This window comes from Ammodytes marinus, assembly GCF_949987685.1.
Source record: "Ammodytes marinus genome assembly, chromosome: 6".
NCBI lineage: Eukaryota > Metazoa > Chordata > Actinopteri > Uranoscopiformes > Ammodytidae > Ammodytes > Ammodytes marinus.
The window spans coordinates 10195213-10217035 of record NC_137235.1 but is presented as its reverse complement, the minus strand read 5'-3'; the positions used below and the strand labels follow the sequence as shown (position 1 = coordinate 10217035).

At 40.5% G+C, this 21823-nt stretch overlaps 1 protein-coding gene across 1 annotated transcript; it reads left to right on the top strand.

Annotated features, from left to right (window-relative positions):
• The first annotated feature begins 8679 nt into the window (after nucleotides 1–8679).
• akap8l (A kinase (PRKA) anchor protein 8-like) lies at nucleotides 8680–21341 on the top strand. The gene is made up of 13 exons (XM_080029196.1): nucleotides 8680–8815; nucleotides 9782–9820; nucleotides 10596–10821; nucleotides 12209–12833; nucleotides 13394–13508; nucleotides 13608–13657; nucleotides 15931–15961; nucleotides 16058–16163; nucleotides 16398–16539; nucleotides 18618–18723; nucleotides 18816–18946; nucleotides 19474–19569; nucleotides 19897–21341. The coding sequence occupies exons 1-13, from the start codon at nucleotides 8791–8793 to the stop codon at nucleotides 20416–20418; spliced, it is 2214 nt and encodes a 737-aa protein (XP_079885322.1). The 5' UTR covers nucleotides 8680–8790; the 3' UTR covers nucleotides 20419–21341.
• The last annotated feature ends 482 nt before the right edge of the window (nucleotides 21342–21823 follow it).

The following is a 21823-nucleotide window of genomic DNA, read 5'->3' as shown; positions in this document are numbered from 1 at the left end:
GCATCGGTGGAGCTGCCCTGCTCTGCTCAAGCTCCCACTTCAAGCATGCAATGGTTCACTGTACACTGGGATGACTCCAAGTATGTCTTGAATGAGCTGTCTCCAAAAGGAGATCGAATATTGTACATGCCCCAAGAGAGTGACTTCAGTCTAAAAATCAAAGACGTGACAGAGAGTGATGCAAACAATTACTGCTGCAGTGAAAACTCTGACCAACCAGCGCACTGCATGAACACGAGTATTTGGCTCCAGGTTGCAGGTACAGTGGCTGACAGTTATTCATTACTTTAAAACTGACATCAATATATTCATTCTTATAATAATAATTATAACACGATCCTCCCAGACATGCAGGTAAAGGTGATTCCTGCCACAGAGGGACAGACAGTAACACTGATGTGTAGCACCAGCTGTCCTCTGACTGAAAACACTGCAGCCTACATCTGGTACAAGAACAGAGAGTTTCTCTATCAGGACTGGTCTCCCTGGTACCAACATCTGGTCAGCAGTGAGAAAGCAGTCACATACTCCTGTGCTATCAAAGGCTACGAGCATCTCAGAGCGCCTGAAGTCTCAGTGGGTCAGTCACAACATTTAGCTCTTATCAAGTTACAAAACAATTGACTAAAGAGGCTTTCCTTTCAAGAATATTCCCTAGGTACTGGATCAATAATATGCCATACAGTACATACAGTTAACAATTTAAATACTGAATGGCATTTCTCTTCATCCAGATTCTATCACATCAACCTGCTTTAGTGTGACCTATGCTAAAGGGAGAATGTGTTCTCATAACCAGACATCAGTGGATGAGCCCTGCTCCATCACATATCCAAGAGGTCAAGTTCTGCAAACATTTACAGACGTACAAACCTCTCACCCTAAATATTCAACAGTGACTAATGAAAAGTGTATAAATCAAATCCAAGGACTATGTGACTAGAAATTACTTTGAATTTGACATCAGTATATTCATTCTTATTTCATCCACTATCATTTCAGATCTGCAGGTGATTCGCACTACTGAAGTACCACTGAAGTCAGTAACACTGACCTGTAACACCAGCTGTCCTATGGCTGACCCTCAAACAACCTTTAGGTGGTACGGGAATAGTAGATTACACAGTTACTGTGAGAGTCAAGACATTACATTTCTTGGCTCTTGGCTCTCTCATTCTATTCCCTTCTCCTGTGCTGTGAAAGGCCATGAGGATCTGCACTCTGATCAACACTGTAAGTATGAACCAACTCATAGAATAGTGCATCATTTGTTTGCATGTCTAAAGGGCAATACATGGCATGATCATTTGAATAATATTTAAACACCATGGGATTGAACAAGAGAAAACCCCTTGCAACATAATGCAATAGCTCTGCTGTAAACGGTTTGAGAATTGATAATGTTGCAACATTTCATTAATTTTTATTTGTAGTTTGTGTCATTAATCAAACATCACAATATTTTTCCATTCAAGATACAGTAAGCGTATTCCACTCAATATTTAGTGATGTACAAAGCTTTTTCCTCTCGCCTCATTAGATACCTTTCAGTTTTTGCGACTTTTTCCAAAGTTTCTTTGCGGTGTAAATACACAACTTTCTGTTTAAGCATAAAACATAGTGTAAAACCTAGACACATTAGTGTTTTTAAAAGCAAATTGTGCTCCCATTAAAAGTCCTTAATCTGTATTACAGGTATGACTAAGGATTGCCAGAGTTTGCATTTTCCCAGGAGAATCTGTGCACTGGAAGGCTCTTCAGTAAATATTTCAAGAAAATACTCATCACTCAATGGACAAGGTGTAGTCCCCTGGGATTATGACCCCTTTAAAAACGAATTTGGACGGACAATCAATAACCTGACCAAGAACGACTCAGGAGATTACATAATGCAAGGAACACTGTTTGGGTTGACTTTAGTAGTCACAGGTAAGAGGATTTAAGTCTGGTTAATACAAAACAAATTAAATGCTTCTCATATTCACCCCTGACAACTGTGCCTTGGATTAGTATAGACATTGCAAGTATGTGATTTTAGGGAGTTCGAAAAGCCTTTAACCCTACAGTTTTCATAAAATGGCGTGGCACTTAGCACATTTTCAATTAGTAAGTTATTCATAATTTCTCCTGAGCCGAATTGATGTAACACTCACACCAAAATAAAAGTGTAATAATTCCTATAATTGCTGCTTGTTTTGATCTGGAATTTTACTGGCCGTATATGACATCCTATTTTGAAGGACACAAGTACACAACAACCGCATTTTATATTCTTTCTGAGATCATTGATATAGGTACTTAAATGACTGCAAGACAAATGATCCAATAGGAACCCAAAAGATTCAATAAAGTCTTTTTTTGTTGTCAATTGATTGGTCAAACCCATTTTCAGATGTGAAGGTGGAGTGTTCTCCCTCTGCAGTGGTGACAGAGGGCCAGAGAGTCACACTGACCTGCAGTACCAGCTGTCCTCTGACTGACAACACAAACTACATTTGGTTCTTGAACAGTCGACATCTGACAGAGAACCAAAACAAACAGCTGGTTCTAGACCCAGTCAGCAGCCAGCATGCAGGAAATTACTCTTGTGCTGTCCACTCTTCCCAAAACACCAGCTCCCTTGAAGAGGCTCTCACCGTCATAGGTGAGCATGTCTTTAAATTTGAATCGAATAGCACTTTTACAATTGAAACTAAAGCAAATGCCTCTCTTTTAGAAAATACTCACACAGTACTCAACAGGTCCAGAGGATTTTGGAAATAATGCACATCAAAAAACAATTATGTGTATTTAGTTGATTGTTTAACTGGTTATTTTGCACTTGTAACTCAAAACTCACATTAATCTCTTCACAGCTGTGGATAAATCAGTATTGATAATGAACGCAGTAAGACTGACTCTTTTATTACTGATCCTGCCTGTTGTATTACTCCTCTACCTGAAGATGAGGTAAAGGACTGGAAAGTCTGCCCTTTAAATTTACTTCTTTCATGTTGTGTATTCAAGTCATCTTGTTGACTTGAAGTGTGTTTTTAACATTGGTCATTTTTAATTGTGACACATAAAATCCAGGAAAAAGAAAACTTTGACCTCCTCTGGTGAGCTGAGTGACACAGTGAAAACTGGACGGGTGAGTAGAAAAAACTTGAGACCTATACAGTAGATTCCTATTTGTGTGTGTGTTCTGTCACCCATTTCCTCTTCCCTTCAGATGGACGCATTTTATGAATGCATCCCACTCAGAACCGTGACCCCTGTGGCACAAAGAGAACCAACACAGCAGCAGGAAAGCACTGTGTAATGTGAGCTGGGGTTTTAGATAGGGCGCTTTGAGGAGTGCAGGGTTAGCAGACACAACCAGACCTGATTTGAACACTGCAAACTGCGTCGTAGGCCTACAGGCAAAACCTAGAGGACGTAAAAGGACCTACACATTTACCCTTATCTTTTGTGGGATCTACTTTCTGCCTTAGCAACCCCTGGGGTTTTGATGCAATGTTCTTATCTAGAGCTGATTCACACGAAGCCGGATGGTTGGTGCATGTTTAAAGGGGTAGTTCAGGATTTTAGACATAGGGCCTTATTCCCAAGTTAGCCTTGGTGTTCTTTATCAGTGGAGACAGTTTTCAACACATTTAATTCAGTCCTTCTAGTTGCAGAGTGCGCTCGTGCTAAGCTAGCGCACGGCATCAGGGGGATACCTAGCCTGCTACTAAAACAGTCTTACCCACTCCACAGTACACCCGAGGCCAATCAATTATAACGCCAGACTATCGATGTAAATGTCTGTGTTGATAGAATAATTTTAGAAATAAAACCAACCTCGCATATTGCATTTTGAGGGACTTTATTCCTTGTAGGCTGCGGCAGCGGTGGACTAATACCTAGGTTACAGGCTCTATAATAGTTTGTTTACCTGCTGCTGTCTTACAGACGCAGAGTACAGTGCACAAAGGAGTTGTATTAGCCTATGCAATAAACAAGATATGGCCACGTTTGGAGGACTTAGCAATGCGTCTGCTTTTGAAGACGATTATGAGGAATTTGTTGTATCCAACGAACCGTACCTGTACGAGCCGGAATACACTGATGAAGAATTGAGAGGGATGCTCAAAGGGCAGAAAGAGAAAGAGCGTCTGTAGAGACAGCCCCCGCTGGAGCTGCAGTAGAGGACCGGGACAGAATGACGGTAGACTGGTGGCAGTGCAGTTTCAGTTTCTGTCCCACGCTGCTCTGTTTACTTTCTGCTGTAGTGATTCGGTTACACAGCAAAGTAAAAGTCCGCTGCTGCTAAGAAAGTAGTCCCTCAAAATGCGATAATTCATGCGATGCGAGGTTGGTTTTATTTCTAAAATTATTCTATCAACACATACATTTACATCGATAGTCTGGCGTTATAATTGATTGGCCTCGGGTGTACTGTGGATTGGGTAAGACTGTTTTAGTAGCAGGCTAGGTATCCCCCCGATGCCGTGCGCTAGCTTAGCACGAGCGCACTCTGCAACTAGAAGGACTGAATTAAATGTGTTGAAAACTGTCTCCACTGATAAAAAACACCAAGGCTAACTTGGGAATAAGGCCCTATGTCTAAAATCCTGAACTACCCCTTTAAGCTGATGAAGTTGAGTCTTGTAAAGGTTGTCAGATGCTAAGAGCTTCCTGTATGAACCAAGTAGTGAACTGTTGTATATGTTGCCACCACTGGAAAACAAACCTGCTCCGTTTTGCATTACAATATTTTTCATGTTATGATAAAATATTTTATCTTTTTATGTTCAATTCAATGGCATTCATCTAGTTTTTTTCTTGTTTGTTGTATAATAATGCATGATACAATTACAGCAGAGGTTTTTATCTGGACGAAACAGTCACAGTGTACAAACATAACTTAATGTATGTGGTAACTAAAAGCAAGGTATGTCTTCATGTAACCAAATTATCAAAATTGTGTTTAGCAGATTATAGTCGATATGTATTGTTTCTGATGTGTATACTGTAAGTGTGGTGTGTCTGTTATACTGGATGTGTCTATATTGACAAAACTCCTGTAATATGCAAGAATTTATGAATGGCTTATAAAATAAAGAAATAAGCTATTTTGCAATTATATTTCTGACTTATCTGCATTATTTTACTAGCTGATCGATTATTCCAATCCAGTCCTTTCAACCAGTTAAAATACCTTAAAGCAGCAATAAGCCGACAGCCCATAAACAATATGTCTTGAATAGTTCTTCATCAGGGGCGAGGAATTTAATCAAAGGGAAACTTGACTTGGTATCTGAAACAAGCCGTTGTTACCAAAATAAAACAAACGCACATAAACATGAAACACTTCTTTAGAACTTATGAAGTAGGTAGCACAACTCAATGTGTTACGTAGCACAAAAAAACGTATGTGCTAGGTAGCACAACAAAAAAATATATGTAGTAGGTAGCACAAAAAAAACTTATGAGGAAGGTGGCACATAAAAACGTACATAGTAGGTAGTACAAAAAAAACATGTGTTAGGTGGTGTTAAAACGTGTTCTTTTCTCCAGAGTTTAGGAAGGAAAACAAGTGGAAAATCTATTTAAAATCCTAAAGGTTTATTATCTAAATTGAGTGAGCAGAAGCATGTACATGGTTCTTAATGTTCAGAAAATCACAGTCCACTTAGAAGTTATCCTACAAGCAGTTATCTGTAACCAACCTCCCCAGTAAGACTGAACAATCATGGTTGTAACAATGTTATATGGAAACACATACAATATTTTTGATTGGTTGACTATGGGGTATAGGCCATGGGTGTTGACCTCCCCTTTGTAGCGCACCAGGCTGGTCCCAGCCTCTAAGCGCATTCCATCCAAGGGCAGAAGATACCTGAAAGAATCTACACTACCCTGCTCATTAGATAATGTAAGTCAAAAGGGAGTGTGAGGTTGCAAGGCTGTTGCTAAGCTGGTTGTCATGTGCAGCAAAGCTCCCACTGGCCTTGGGGCCTGGAGTAAAAATAAGTTAGACAGCTACACTTTGGACTTGTGAGGCGTGAAGAGGTGAAACACAGAAGAAAGACAGACTGTCAATTATTTTTCTTAACTGTCTTCTCTCTGTTTGTTTGGTGTGTTTATGTGCAGTTATATATGTGTTTAGAATGAAGAGAATGTGGTAGGTAGCACAAAAAAAAATTAAAAGGTAGCAAGAAAAAAAAACTAAGTGAGGCCTAAGTGTTAGGTTGCACAACAAAAACGTATGCAGTACTAGGTAACACAAAACAAGCCTATGCTATGTAGTAGGTAATAAAATGTTGTGTACCTTATTGTAAAGTGTTACCGATTTGGGTAACCACTCTTAAATCAGTGAAGTGATTGGAGGTGGCCAGCCAAGCCACTGCATTTGGATGAGCAGAGGTCGGGTGGCACTTGCAGGCATAGGCCTACAGACAGAACAGTCTGATGTGATGAATACAAAAAAAAATTAAAAAAAATACACCCTTAATTCACCCCAATGTCTGCATTCCGAAATGTCTTGGGGGCCTGTGCCCAAGTTTCCTAGACTAAATCATTGATTAACCTATGGCTTAGCAACTCCTCTGATGTAGGCTAAATCAAACAGAAGTAGCCTATAGCCTACAGCAGACAGGTGGATACTAAGGCTTATTATAGCCTTTTGTTAGGCTAGTTCAGGGGTTCTCAACCTTCTGCAAGCTGGGCCCCCCCAAAGCTGGGTCATTGCAGTTGGGCCCCCCCACCGACCCTGACAACCCCCCCCCCCCCCACACACACACACACACACACCACCCTACACAGATAGATAGATAGATAGATAGATAGATAGATAGATAGATAGATAGATAGATAGATAGATAGATAGATAGATAGATAGATAGATAGATAGATAGATAGATAGATAGATAGATAGATAGATAGATAGATAGATAGATAGATAGATAGATAGATAGATAATCTATTATTGTTATTATCACAAGGGCTAGGCCAGTGGCGCACCTTTGAGTTGAACATTGGGTTTAGGGTTGGGGTCCGGAAATTTCTTATATTTTAACGTTAAATTCTGGTGCACTTTAAAAGCTAATTATGAGATTGTATCAATGAGACACTGAGGAAATTTTTTTTTTTTAAATCTCCTTAGAAGAGAAGAAAATAGTAGCCTAAATAGAACATACACAGAATAAATTCTACAATAGGTATACCTGTTATGAAAAAGCTTCACAAAACAAAGTCTATGATCAATGGGAAACACTGCTGTCTGACAACCCAGTTCAGAGAATGTTTCAACTATTGAGTCTTGGATTTGGAAAGTGGCCAGATTTAGCTCAAAATGCTACCTGCGATTAATGTGCTGTGCAGCCTGAACGCGGAGTTGTGTGTGTCTCAGTGGCGATTCCAGGAAATTTTGACTGGGGGTGGCCAAGGTGGGCCACAGAGCTAGAGTGGGGTGGCCATCGCACCCCTGAATGAATAGCATGTGATATGCTGTACAACCAATTCAAAGATGATTTATAATCCCAAATGCCCAAATCATGTTAGTATCCATTGTAATGTTTGTCAGAAAACTAAACCCCTGAAGGGGGGTCTGGGGGCATCCCCCCCAGAAGATTTGTTTGTGTTTTTAACATGTAATCTAAGCATTCTGGTGCATTCTGGCGAAGATAATAAAGGAAAAAGTCAATATTTATTTCAGTTCAGATGAATAGTAAAATTAGCAAGACAACATAACTTGCTAGCAGCCAGATGCCTAACAACTGGACAGAGGGACGGATGACAACTAGCTTTTGACCAAATATCTTGGTAAAAAAATAAACCTTTTTTTATGAAATTCTGCCCTAAGAACATGTTACACTTGCTAACTACAAAGTTAAATTTTTTTATTCAGATTTCAAAAATCTGCTGGGACACGTGCCCATACACATGCATGGGTGGCACGCATGTCACAAGCACACTTATGCTGTTTTCAAGACCTTTGCTGACCAGAGACCAGTTCTAGTGGCCACAGTCCTACCATTAATTCAGTACTTGAAAATTGCAAACTGATCTCATATCAGTGGATTGGAGTGTTTGTGTGATGAACTTGGCAACTACCTATCAAAAAAAGTTAAGAAAGAAAAAAAATACACATCATCTCTGAACTAGGCTACATATCAGGAAAAAAATTGAAATTACAAAAAAAAAAAAAAAAAAAAAATTAAGATTTTTTTTTTTTTAATTTTTTTTTCATCCCCCTCGCGCCCCCCCCCCGGTAGAGTGTCCGCGCCCCCCCGGGGGGGCGCGCCCCACCGGTTGAGAACCACTGGGCTAGTTGAATCAGAAAATAATCAAATATCATTGAACTATATTTCATGAAGAAGAAAAAACCGTTTTTTTCTTTAATGTAGCCTTACAAAAGGCTGACGTTATCAAATGAACTACACTTTGACTATTTATGGGGTATATATTATAGAGTAGCCTATAAATAGCTACAAGTTAAAATTATGAGATATGGGACATTGGCCTTCAGTATTTTTATTTTATTGTATGTATTTTTTCTTTGGCCTATTATAGGCTATTATATGAAGGCTAACACGAGTACGTTTACGTTCAGTTTACGTCCCTAAAGCGTGTGACGCAACCATGGACGCAACGAGACCTGTCCGGTCACATGGTTTTTGGCGTATCGGAGTCGGACGTCTATAATACACTGCAGTCTATGGTCGGACGTCGTCGATCGTTGTCTGAAGCGTCTATAGGCGTAACGTTGCTGTAGCTATCTCTGCAAATACCGGTCGGATCGTCTGAATAGCTCACAAAAACACAATGGACAGCAGAAGCTTCGGTTCTGGTAAATACACATCGGATATAAGTTACCTGCGGTGCGGACACCTTTTTTGTGGCCACTGTTTATTGATATGTTTTCCCGTTAGCCGCACGCTTTGTTAGCCTCAGCTAGCTCTTAGCTATTTCAGATGTGTTGCTCTGCAGGGACAACAACAACCACTTCATAGATTGATAGTCGACTGTAGCCTGAGACAAATAACTGTTGACCAACTGTATCTGCTGTGGTAATCACCAGATTAATACATTAATTCCATTACAGAAAACAATTAATTAATAAGGAACCAGGCCCAATAGCTAGCATACATTGACGCAACAAAGCTGGCTAGGTTAGCCCCCCCGCCCCCCATTCAGTCTGTTTTTTTAATCGATTATAATATAAAGCTTTGTTTAAGCATTGTTGGTTTGTTGTAGGAAGCGTCTTCCCATTTGCTAAAGCGGGACATCTCTGTTAAAATGGAGTCACTGTTGGACTAACTGACTTTTAAAGGCTAGTTAATAAAATGGCCGCCTCAATAAAAATATGCTTCCTAAACTAAAGTTCTATCTAACGTCACAATGGCTTTAAAACCGTTATTTTTACAATTTCTTTTGTTAGCCAGTAATGACACAAATCGATTATTTGGTATATCTGGTACAAATGTGAAGTAATGCTTTCGGTTGAAAAGTTGAACACATGGGTCATTCTTCTGCTCTGTTGTCTAGCCCTTTATTCCTTTATTTTATTTTATACAATTCACCACTTAGATTACTTGCTACACCGCTTGATAGGATGTGTTTATTAATTTAAGCATAATTTGACAAACTGGAATTGTTTTATGGTTAAAAAATGGGCAGAACTATCACCTGTAAGACACCTAGATTATTATTACTATATAAGATGCATAGATAACTGTTATCTTGGCTGTTCAAGTTTGAATATCATCATCTACCACCTATTTTTACTTTGCTTACCATTGTTTTCTTTTTGTAGGTTACTCCAGTTGGGGAGGTGGAGGCTCAGGCAGCAGAGGTGAGGAAATATATTCCTGCACTCTCACACAAGGACACCCAGATGTAATGCTCAATTGCAGGGCTATGGTCAGCTACAACTACAAGGGTGTTTTATGATCAAACCAGAGCGTGTAATTTTAACTTCAGCAATAGGAACAATCTCTGTTAGAACACTATGTCCTAATTTTTCTAATGACACAAAGCAAGCCCTTGTTTGCTTAAAAAAAAGAGTAATTATTATTAGTGTGTGTGTCTATATATATTCATTTTAGCTACAAGTCACGTTTATGCTTGGAGACACAGCTGAGCTGAAACATTGACTGTGTTAAAACACTACTAATATGCATAGTTTGTTAACCTGATTGTCCGCACCATCTTGTTGATTTTTTTTTTTTGGGGGGGGGGAACCTGCACCACAAACAACTGTAACCATCAGGTCCATTAAGCAAAAAGACAGACAGAGGGAGAGAAAGAAAGAGTCATCTGAATTTGAACAGAAAAATGGCATCTGTCTCAGCTTAATATCATGACTTTTAAAAGCAACAAATGGGGGTGCTCGTGGTGTAGTGGTTAGAGCTAATGGACCTAAATGAGGACCTCTGGTCAACCATTCTTAGTAGGGGGCAGCCCTATAAATAAGTTAGTTTCCCTCAGTTAGATTTAATTCAATCAATCATGTTTTTTCAACTGGTCTATTATTATTATTATTATTATTATTATTATTATTATTATTATTATTATAGAAAGGGAAAAGATAATTGTCATATTAATCTCTTAATTTCTCACCACTCAAGGTTCTGGTAGTTTTGACCTGTATGGGGGAGGTTATAAGGACTCCATGTCTGGGCTCGGTGGCTATGGAGGTGGAGGAGGAGGAGGAGGCCACATGAAGAGAGGTCTCTCGGGATCGTCCCTGCTATCCACGGGCACACATGCAGATGCAGTCATTGCCAAGATTAACCAGCGCCTGGACATGCTCACTCAGTTGGAAGGAGGGTTGAAAGGCTCCCGTGGTGACAGGTAAACACCTTTTTAACCCTCTGTCTGCTCCATACTGTCTTCATCAGTCAGGCACCACTGCCATGCTGCATCCATACCATTCAGTGTATTTCTTGTTAAAGAAGTCATTAACAGAAAACTCTTGTGGCATGTGGTTGGTTAAGATCATTGTCTCTGAATATTTTCCCATGCTTGGACAATTTCCAACCAGAAGAGTTGCTTCTTTTTAGATTCTTATGAAATCTTGATTTCCATTTTTATTTTTTTATAAAAAGATGCTTGAGCCTTCCAATGCTATTGGTAATTTAAAAGACACATTATTTTCATACTTTGAGATCCGGACGTGGACACGTTGTAGAAAAGTCCTGTAAAATATAAGGAAAAAGGCTATACCCAATTGGTTGGAAACTTAGTTTTTATTGTTTTGGAATGGTCTCGATTTAAGAGTAAATTTGGCTGATTTAGCCTGCAAAGGAAGTTTCTTCTACATGTGCCTCAATTCCTGTTTAGGATGAAAGGGGGTTGAGTTTCTCACAGGCTGCATTTGAATGCCTCGGCATATGAGGAAGCTTTGATTGCTCCCCATTTGCTATGTTGTGGTTTGTCTGATTGCTGGAAAGAAAATGATGTTGTGATTCTTCAAAACCTTAGATGTCATGAAATGCATGGCCCCTTGTTGGAGGTGCAATAAAAGACCAACTTTTCCATCCTTGCAAATAAAGCCAGTTCATCTTCACCTAGCACTCCATGAAAATTGCCCTTGTCTTGACTTTGTTTTTATTTGTTGACAGAATCCCCACCCCCCTCATCTTTTATGTGACCCTAACCCTGTGTTCTGGCTTTAGGTTACACAAGAGAGATGAGTTTACAGGTGTTAGCTTGAAGTTACTTTGTCATTTAATAAAAGGCTGCATGCTCTATCTACACAAATAATCTGACCCACAAAAAAAGGCTTAGTTTATGTTTCATCCCCTTTCTTTAGTATTTACCATAATCCAGTCACTTTCCAGGACATTTCACTTGAACCTGTCTCAAGACATCATCAGTTCTGATGGGCCGTGCTCACGTCTGTTCAAGGTTTAACAGCCTTAGAAACTGCATTTCCCCTAATCTGCAGAATACTGTTTGGCCTTCAACAGAGAATGTGATTGGGAGTCTCGGTAAACTTAAAGATAATAAAAAGAACATTACTATTTAATAGAAGACCACAGGTGGAGTGTTCACTTGTTTTGGATCATTCATTTCTGATCTAATGTGGTTTCTGAAGTAAAGCTGCGATTTGACAAGAAAAAAAAATTGAGAAAGCGAGACCGTGGAGGAGAAAGGAATAGCAGGTGGAGAAATCCAAACCTGACTGCCTCCCCTGCTCTCTGCTCTTCTCTATCAACCCTCTCCCTCCCTCCCGCAGGTATGACCAGTACGAGTCATTCGACTCACGCCCCTCCTCTCTCACCTCCTCCCGAGATCTCTACAGATCTGGCGGCAGTAGCTATGGTTATGGCGATGGCCGTGGTGACAACATGCTGTTGGGTCAGCGAGGAAGCTCGGGCTTTGGCGGGGGCATTGGGCTAGGGGGAGGAGGAGGCTTTGACAGCCCATCCTCTTCCTATGGAGTTGCTAAAATGCGACAAAATATGAGGGAGTCCTTCAGCAGTGGCCAGGGATCAGGTTCTGGAGGTGGAGGATGGGCTGGAGCAGGCCAACGTTCCCCCAGAAGGGGTGGAGGTGCTGGGGGTCGAGGAGCTGGTGGAGGAGGGTTTGGAAGCCGCAGGTCTGACCCCACTCCATTAAGCGGAGGTGGGCGGGGAAGTGGCAGTGGTGGCCAGTCCCACCGCGGCCAGTCCAACCGCGGCCAGTCCCACCGCGGCCACTCTCCAGGAGGTGGTAGAGGCAAGCTCCCATCCCTCCTGTCCAGCCGCATGTACACTGAGAGTGGGGGCTTCCATCAGAGTTCCAATCAAGGGCCTCACGACTTTCCCGGGAGGCATTTTGGAGGGGGCCGCCAGCGAGGCCGCAAGAGACCCATACACAAAGTAAGTACCTCCAGCCAAATAAGACCTCCTCAGACACTGGGCAAAAAGTAAGCCCTTTCTGGTCCCTCCCTTTTGTATCCTCAACCAACTGGCAAGTCAGCCTAAAGTGCTAGCACCTGCAATGTGCCAATATGTAAAGCAATTTGTCACAAATAATCCCCAAAACACATTTGACACATCACTTTCCCAGTTTATTCTGCCCAGCCCTTATTAAATGTGGTCAGAAATGCCCCATGGAACTGCCCTTTTTGTACAGTAAAGGCAAGTGACACCTCTCCCTGCCCAGTTCTGTGTTTTGTTTACCTGTGGGGGTGTTGAATGATTTGACTTTTTATTTTTATAGTTATTTTCTTTTTCCCCAATCCTTGGTAGTGTTAAAAGAAGTCTAACGCTATTGATGTCGAAATGCCCAGGGAAAGAAGACCTATCAAGTCTGCTAATTGGCTTTGGCAAGCATTAAATCTAAAGTGTGTTTATGTCTTGATAAGCTCTGGTGTATTGACCATAAAAAAAAATCCCCTAAAATGTATTTGAGTACAAATTGACTTTGTTGACTGTAGCAGGTGAAACCGCAGCGTGATGGTCAGAAGAAGAGAAAGCAGACACCTACTGGAGCTGATGAGCCGGAGTCAAAGATTAACAGGACGGAGAGTGTGGGGTCAGAAGCTACCCAAGGTACTTGCTTTAACATAGTTTATGTGCTCCAACAAGAAAAACAGCATAACTTAGCAGACAGCAGTTCAATGACCATGAATATGTACTCTGTTTCTGTAGAGCAAGCAGAGAAAAATGGGGACGACAAAGAACCAAAGACTGCAGCTGTGGTGAGGAGATTGTAATTGATTGACGGGAACGCTGATTCTTTTTAATCTGCATGCTGGGCCTCTTAAAGTCTTAATGTGCCCTTATTGTGTTAGATCAACTTAAAGCAGGGCTATTCAATTAGTTTTGAATGGGGGCCGGTTGGTGGAAATGATCCAAAATGAGGGTCCAGAAAAAAATGCCTAAAATTGATGAGCATCACATCAATAGCTACATATACTGTAAAACACTACAACGACATAGGAGTGCATATATTGTCTTTATTTGATCAAATAGAGTTCACCAGCTTATCAAAAAAAATCCCTATTTGATTAACATAGGCTGCCTGTTTAAGTGTTTAACAATCTTATCAGTTCAGGAAAACACAATAGGTTAACTCTGCAACAGCTTATCAAAAAACATAGAAATAAATGTAGGCTACTCTAAGTGCAACACATTACAGTGTCCCCCCCCCCCTCCAAAATATGTTTGTCAAGGGGTCACTGTCCTGGGTCATGGGAGGTGCGGCAGAACATTTTGGCTGTATTTTTCTCAAAGATGCCAATGCACAGTACAGAAATAAACAACTGCTTATTTGAATACAAAAAAACTATAGACACTGACTTTACAGTTGTGCAATTTTGTTTGCTATGTGAAGGTACAAATTTGTGCAAACATGCAAAGTTCTACTGGTGCAATATTATGCAGACACACTAAATACAAATAATGGACCATACACTTACACTGCGGTACAATCGCGCCCGCAAAGCTGCATACACAGAGCAGCTGATAGAGAAACGCTTGGAGACACGTGCACATTTATTTACTGCAGATCGCGGCCTTTCGCGCAGTTATGACCATGCAAAAGCACACATCGCACATGCTAGTACATACATTTTTTTTGGGGTTGGTCGGTATAAGGCGGGGGCCAGTAAATATTCCTCCACCTATTGAATAGCCCTGATTTAAAGATTTACACTAGAATAGGGATGTATCGGTATACCGCAAAACGGTCGTTCGCGATATGAAAAGGCCACGCATGTCAACCATAATTTTTCTCTTGTTATTCCGTGTCACGGTATTACAGGCGAGCTTGCATGGTAAATGTGCTCCGTCATTTTGGAGAGTCTCGTGAGCAACGTAGCACTCAATCTAACACTGTATGGGCCACACCAACATTGGAAACCAAACAATAACACATTGACACAACATCTTATCACTGAAACATGACTTCTAACTTTAAACTGAACAGTCACGTCTCATGTGGGCCGTTGTTTACACTATGCAGAGCAGCGCGTGCAGCTTCACAACATTGAGTCACGCAGCAGCAAAGAAGAAGCGAAAGAAAGAGAAAAAGATCGACAGAGTAGCTTACCAGACTGAAGAGAAAGTTGCTCGAGGGTCAATTATATCATTATGAATCCAGGCGAACGTGAAATTAGATTATTAAATAATAATAATAATAGAATCCACTGCGACCACGCGTTAAATCCCCGGTAAAGTCGGCAAACTTCTGTGAAAGTCAGATGAAGGAAATAAGTCCAAAGATCCTTGATATGTTCATCACAACTTCACGTGAACTCAGCATAGACAGTATATAAAAGCTATACCAGCATGTTGTGCAATACTATGGAATCCCTACTATGTCAAACTTAAGTGACACTACTTTGGCCAAATGTAGGTGACGTTGCGAAAGTGTGAGGAAGGGAGGGGGAGAGAGGAGTGCACTGCAAAAACATTGTTTTTGAGACTGCAATTTAAGTTAATAACAAATAAAAATCATAAATATATATTTGACAGAGTGCATTGTGCCTTTCATAATGTAGGCCTATTAAGGTAAAAACATGGCTTGTAAAAATAGAGTTGATAAGTAAATAAAACATAAATAAATGGGGAAATGATCACACTATTTAAATTATTTTTATTTTATACATACTTTTACAGTTATAGAAGAAGAAGAAATCTCTCAGAAATCTCTTCTTCTTAATAAGATATAAACAAAATAGAATTATTCTTGTTTATGTTTTATTTAAATCAGCGGTACACCATTTAATTTGAGGGGGTAGAAATTAATTCCGCACTTAATATCGTACCTTGATATCGTGATATCAATCGCAACATCGTATCATACTCAAAATTTCATATCGTTACATCCCTACACTAGAACAACCCAATAATGATTCATTTGATTTAATTGAACACTTTCTTTTCATTTGTATTAAAGAAATGGAACTTAGTTGGAGGTTATCATTACCTTTGTCTTAATAAAAAGGTAATTGGATACTTTTCTTCCCAGGAGACGAAACCGACAGAAGATGGAGAAAAAGGTAAGCATAACTTAAGTCTTTCTTTTTTCACCTTAAAACATGACACGCTACATTACTTGGAATCTAGAGATTTCTAACTTCTGCTCTCGTGCTTAGCTGAACCCAAACAAGAGGAGAAGACCAGTCCGCAGGGCAAGCAGAGCCCAGCCCAAGGTCAGGACAAAAACCCAAGAATGAGGAAGAGGAGGGGCTTCCTGGAAAGGTGAGAGGATATGCCACATATCCCTGAACTCATTTGTTGAGATTTGCTACTTTGCCATCCTTAGTGTATTGTGTTTTCACTATATCCATTTCACACTATCCATTACTACACCCATGGTTTTGTTCCAGTTAAAGAGCTATGATTTTGTAGTCATTTGGATTGTTTCTAATCAGACTACATTGAATGGATTCCCCCCCCCCCCCCCCACTATGCCCTTTCTTCTTTTTAATTCAGGGTGATGTTTGCATGCTCTGTGTGCAAGTTCCGTTCGTTCTACAAGGAGGAAATGGAAACTCATCTTGAGAGTCGCTTCCACAAGGACCACTTCAAGTTCCTTTCCGGCCAACTGTCCAAGCCCACTACAGACTTCCTACAGGTGACTGACATGTGACACTGTTGGCTTATAACGGATGCAAAGGGGGATTTGTTTTTTCCAGTCATATGCTTTGGATTCTCTGTACTTAAGTCTCTCTAGGGTTGTGCTTATTGCGAATTCACTAAAACAAGAGTATATTTAATCTTGTAATACAGTTAGTCTTTAAATTTAAAAAGTTTCACTGAGACAGTTTCAATTGCATTGCATGATATTGTAAGTTTTTGCTTAAATCAAAGCCAAACTAAAAGGAAACAGTCAGTTATCATACCTGCAAACTCGGCGCTTTTCGGCGAAAATCGCCGTTTAGAATCAAAATATATGACCCACGTGAATCGTATAGATCCGAAGAGTTTTTGTTTTTGGGAGGGGGGGGGGGGGTAGCGGCAGCTGCCAAAGAAGTCAGCCAGCGCTTCCCAGACTGGACTGTGTGGGCGAGTTACCGTAGTGTGAGACAAGGGAATATCGTTATCTTGGCAATAAAACATCTTTGGTAGACGTCATGAGTATTGTCCAATCAGCGTTAAGATCGGGCACCGTAAAGCATCACTGCTGCCGCTGTGTGTTCAGACTTTAGAATTGGCTAAAAGTCTCAATCAAAGCCCTTTTGATAATAAAAAATTAGAGGCTTTGATTAAACACTGTCAATGCTTCAGAGGTTAATGTAACAGCCTACTGAAACAGAAACTATACGGAGGGACGCAGCTCACTGTAGCCTACAATCCCTTTATTTAGTCGCGCTGTCAGTTTGCCGACATGGCTCTCTGTTAGACTCGAGACATAGAAAAAGATCGCGGAAGCCGTTCCCGTAGACAAAGTTAACGGGCAGGATATCCCCGACTGATTTCATCCATCAAACCACAGAGTTTTTTCTGAGCGGCGTCTCACTCGCTCACTGGGTCTCCCGGGTCCCGGTGATTTTCACCGTCACAGCGATCGACTCGCTGCTTTGCTGGGGCGGAGACTTTGTGTGAAGGTGATTTAAGATCACGGTCGTAGACGAATGTTGTAACTTTATGCTGCATAGTTTGCACTGCACTGTTGACCCACACAGGACTCTTGAAGCTGACAGTTTAATGAGCGCAGTGTCTGCAGTGCGCTCACAATCAGAGCCGACCGACAGGCCCCCCCCCCCCCCCCCAATTTATTTTTATTTTTTAGTTTGTGTTTGATATTAACATCATATTATTATATCATACAAAAAAATGAATACAATGTTTTGATCTAGATAGCCTAGTTAATAGCCCAATAATTGAATCAGTTCATCTGGGAGGTAATCCAAGTTTAACTGATCACGTCACGTTCACGTCCAGTGTGTATTGAGTTTATTTAAAAACATTTGGAAATGGGGCTCAGATGCCCATGCACTGTATAACCTATTTCAGCCTCGTCTGTGGAAAAAAAGATAGCTGGACAACAGAGTTCTTCTGCTTCATTCCTCTCACTGCATTTAAATGTATTCATTATATTACAGAGAAATATGTCGCATAAAAGAACAAGAGCACCAAGCCCAACCCAGAGGACCCTGCATAATATTTTATTTTAAATGAACATTTTAATGGAAAATCCAAGAAGCTTCTAATTCATCCGACCCAGTGTCTCCAAATTATTTGTTCACACAAAATTCCTCAGATTTAGCCTCTTAATTTCCCTCTCAAAGTGCACCAGAATCATGCATTTCACTTTAAAAAGTTTAAAAAAAATCTCCCGGTGGGGCATACCCCCGGACCCGCCTAGGAGGGTCAGGATCTCAGCTGGCTATTATTTTCACCCAGCTGGACATTGGAGGCAATAGTGGAGAACTCTGGTTGTGTGAATGATATTTAACAATAGCCAATCATTTGGACAGCGAAAAACACCCGACCCCCCTAGAAGGGACGGGTGTTTGTCACCTTTTTCACCTCCTATGAGTTTGCAGGTCTGGTTATCCATTGTAAATGATTTTAAGAGACTGGGCCTACAGTCATGAACTGCTGCTTTGAGCAGTTTGCTTGTACAATTCGGGGTTCATAGATATTGTTCCTGTGGGGTTATTCTTTTAATGAGGTGTAAACTGATACACTAAATTTTGCTTTCGGTAGGAGTACTTGCAGAACAAGTTTATAAAGACAGACCAGAGAATAACCCAGTTGGAGAACCACAGTGCTGCTATCTGCCAGGTGTACAAGGAGCAGGACCTCACCAGGGGTAAGCAGCAGCATTAACAGCAGCAGTTGTGTGTAAGAAATGGGAGAATGGAAGTGGATTGCTCATTGCCGATATTTCTCTCTTCTGTGTAGATCTCGGTATGGAGCACTTCATGAGAAAGGTGGAAGCCGCCCACTGTGCAGCATGTGACCTTTTCATTCCTATGCAGCCCCACCTAATACAGAAACACATCAAGTCTGCTGATCATAACTACAACAGGAAGGTATGGTCCAGCTCCCCTAATTGGTTATTATAAATTATTTTACTGACTAGTTTGTTAATAATATATATATTTTTTTTAACACAAAAACTTCATCAGGCCATTTTTGACGATGATATTTTTGATGATTTCAACAAACTAATGTTGTTTTAAGATTCCCAGTACAGGTCAGGCATCCGCATACATTCCTTTTAGTTGTTGAGGCGCAACATTAAACAGTGGCACATGTGGCACGATTCTTTTTTCAAATATTTCTGATTCAATACTGTCTGGAGAGGAATTTTAACTTGTTTTTTTAAAGCATTGAGTTTTAACAGTGCCAGTACATATTGTTTATTTAAGTACCGCTTTGTGTAGTGGTCTATGAATTTAGCCATAATGTAATAATAATGTACCCAATCAAAGTCCTTTCTCAGTAGTCGGGGATAAGTGCTGTTACCAACCAATGGTCAATGTGGATGGCGTACTATTGATTGCTGGTTTTTGTCTCTGTCCTATGTTTAACATGGGCCTGTTTTCTGTGTTTGAAGGGTATGATGGAGACGTCCAAGAGGGCCAGTCTGTCAGTTGCTCGAAGCATCCTTAACCACAAACTGATTGGGAAGAAGCTGGAGAGCTACCTCAAGGTATGTACAGTGTCATGCACCAAAGCAAAGGCTCTCAACCAAAATGTGTGATATGACTCTGGTTGCACTCCATTTACTAGTGGTGTTCACTTTGAAACATTGGAAGAGTGTGTGTGTGTGTGTGTATGTATGTATGTATGTATGTATATATATTAGGAGAAATACATCAATCATATAGACTCAAGTAAAATATGAGCCGATACCATCCATGAGACATGTATATGTAGTACCTTAAATCCACATTTAGTGTTGCTGATCTTGAATGGACGGGCTCACAGACAAACAAATGTACCCACTTACATTAAATTTAATTTTTTTCATTGTCAGGGTGAAAATCCATTCACTGGTAACCAGGACGATCAGGATCCAGACGACTCCATGGCGATGGATGTGTCTGAGTTGGAGTTAAGCAGTCATACAGCAGAGGGTCTGTCAGAGATGGGCCCAGTCACGGATGAGCCAGAAGCTGTGCAGGAAGAGGCAAGCCAAGAGGAGATCCAGGGGGAAGCAGCAGCAGCAGCAGAGGTCAAGATGGAGCAAGATACAGAGCAACAGCAGCAAGGAATGGAGGGAGAGGAAGAACAGGAAAACCAGGGAGAGCAGGAAATCCAGGAAGAGCAGAGACACCAAGAAGAGGAGGGACACCAGGAAGAGGAAGAAGGTTTTGAAGTTGGAGAGGAGGAGGGATTTGTAGTTCATGACGAGAGTGGAGGAGAGGGATTACCGGGGGATGAGGAAGAGGGATTTGTAGTTAACGACGAGATTGAAGAAGATGGATTACCGGTGGAGGAGGAAGAGGAAGGAGTAGAGGCAGCAGAGGCCGAGGAGGAAGTCAAGAATGGTGAATGACTTTTGCAGCCGGTGTGTGTGACTTATCCATCTAAACATTTGCCGGACCAGTCCATCCATCACCCCCACGGTCCCATGTCATCGTCAGGCATATGAAGAAACGTCAAAACATGCTCCCACCATTTTTAACCATCTAATGACTTGGGACTGTATTTTTATTTTATTAGAGGAATAGTTTCACGTTTTGAGGAAATCTCTAATTCAAAGAGTTAGATGAGGTTAAAGAATAGTTCAACTATGTAACTGTTGTTTGTATGTATGCCTCCAATCTCTTCATCGTAAGACTTATTTTTTAAATTTGGATGGAGCCAAGCGTGTGGCTACACCTGTTTCCGGTCATAATGCTAAGCTAATCACCACCTTGGTCGAACTCCATACTTAATGCAGATGTTAGTGGTATCCATCTCCTCATTTAAATTTGTAAAAATTTCAATTAAGTGGATTGTCTAGAATGTCAAACTACTCCTCCTAATACTTTTTATTTTCTTGTGCCTTTTGTTAAAAGTACTTTGATTTAGCTTAATTTGTTTAGGATTGTTTAAGAAATCCTGTGTTGTAAAGTTAAAAGATATTGGGCCAGTTTCACAGACATGGATTAAGTCTAGTCCTAGACTAAATGGAATTTTGAATGGAGATTGTCCATTGAAAGTACAATTTAGTCTGGAACTAGGCTTAATCCATGTCTGTGAAACTGGCCCATAGTGTACTTTTTTTCTTGTCAGAGTTTACATTAAGCCATAGCATTCTGTCCATTGCCACAGTATTGATGATGGTGGTCACATGAGTGAATGACTTTCCAACCTTTTGGGAACACGTAGAACAGTCTTTTTATTCTACAACTGAGGTGATTGATATAATTGAGTGTACTGTCTGTAGAATAAACATGAAACATTCATAATTAATATCAGTCATGTAACAATTTGTTTCACTCTGAGAAAGAAATAAACTTGTTGAATAAGCACTTGTTGAATGCATTAAAGATTCTAACTTTTGCTTGAATAAAGTAAATGGAAGAGCAGTTGAAATAGTAGCTGAACTGAGCCCTCTGACACGTGTCAAAAAATAACTTAATTTAAAATGTAGACGCTACATCAATATTCAACTAAGTAGAAAGTTGTTGTAAAAAGGGTTCAGCTTTCGCTATATAGCATTTGGCAGCGGTGCCGTGTTTTTCCATAGAAAAGATAGATTCATGGATTTTGTTTTCATTGATACAGCTGTTCTTTACATATCTGTTCATGACAGCTACCTCTATCTTTGACCACACGGTGGTGCACAAACTCCCTCTGGGCCCTGACAAATACCAAAAACATTTTGAATATTGTGGCATAATCTCCCAAATTAATATGATTTATTTTTTGAAAGTGTCAAACAGCTGCTGCCATTGTTTACAAAAAAATGCAGG

What these genes read in the sequence shown, in the direction of transcription:
- akap8l (XM_080029196.1), top strand. Translation starts at nt 8,791, where the DNA reads ATGGACAGCAGAAGCTTCGGTTCTG. An exon ending in CAGCAGAAGCTTCGGTTCTG is followed by an intron (nt 8,816 to 9,781) that starts GTAAATACACAT and finishes TTCTTTTTGTAG; the next exon opens with GTTACTCCAGTTGGGGAGGT. An exon ending in CCACTACAGACTTCCTACAG is followed by an intron (nt 16,540 to 18,617) that starts GTGACTGACATG and finishes TGCTTTCGGTAG; the next exon opens with GAGTACTTGCAGAACAAGTT.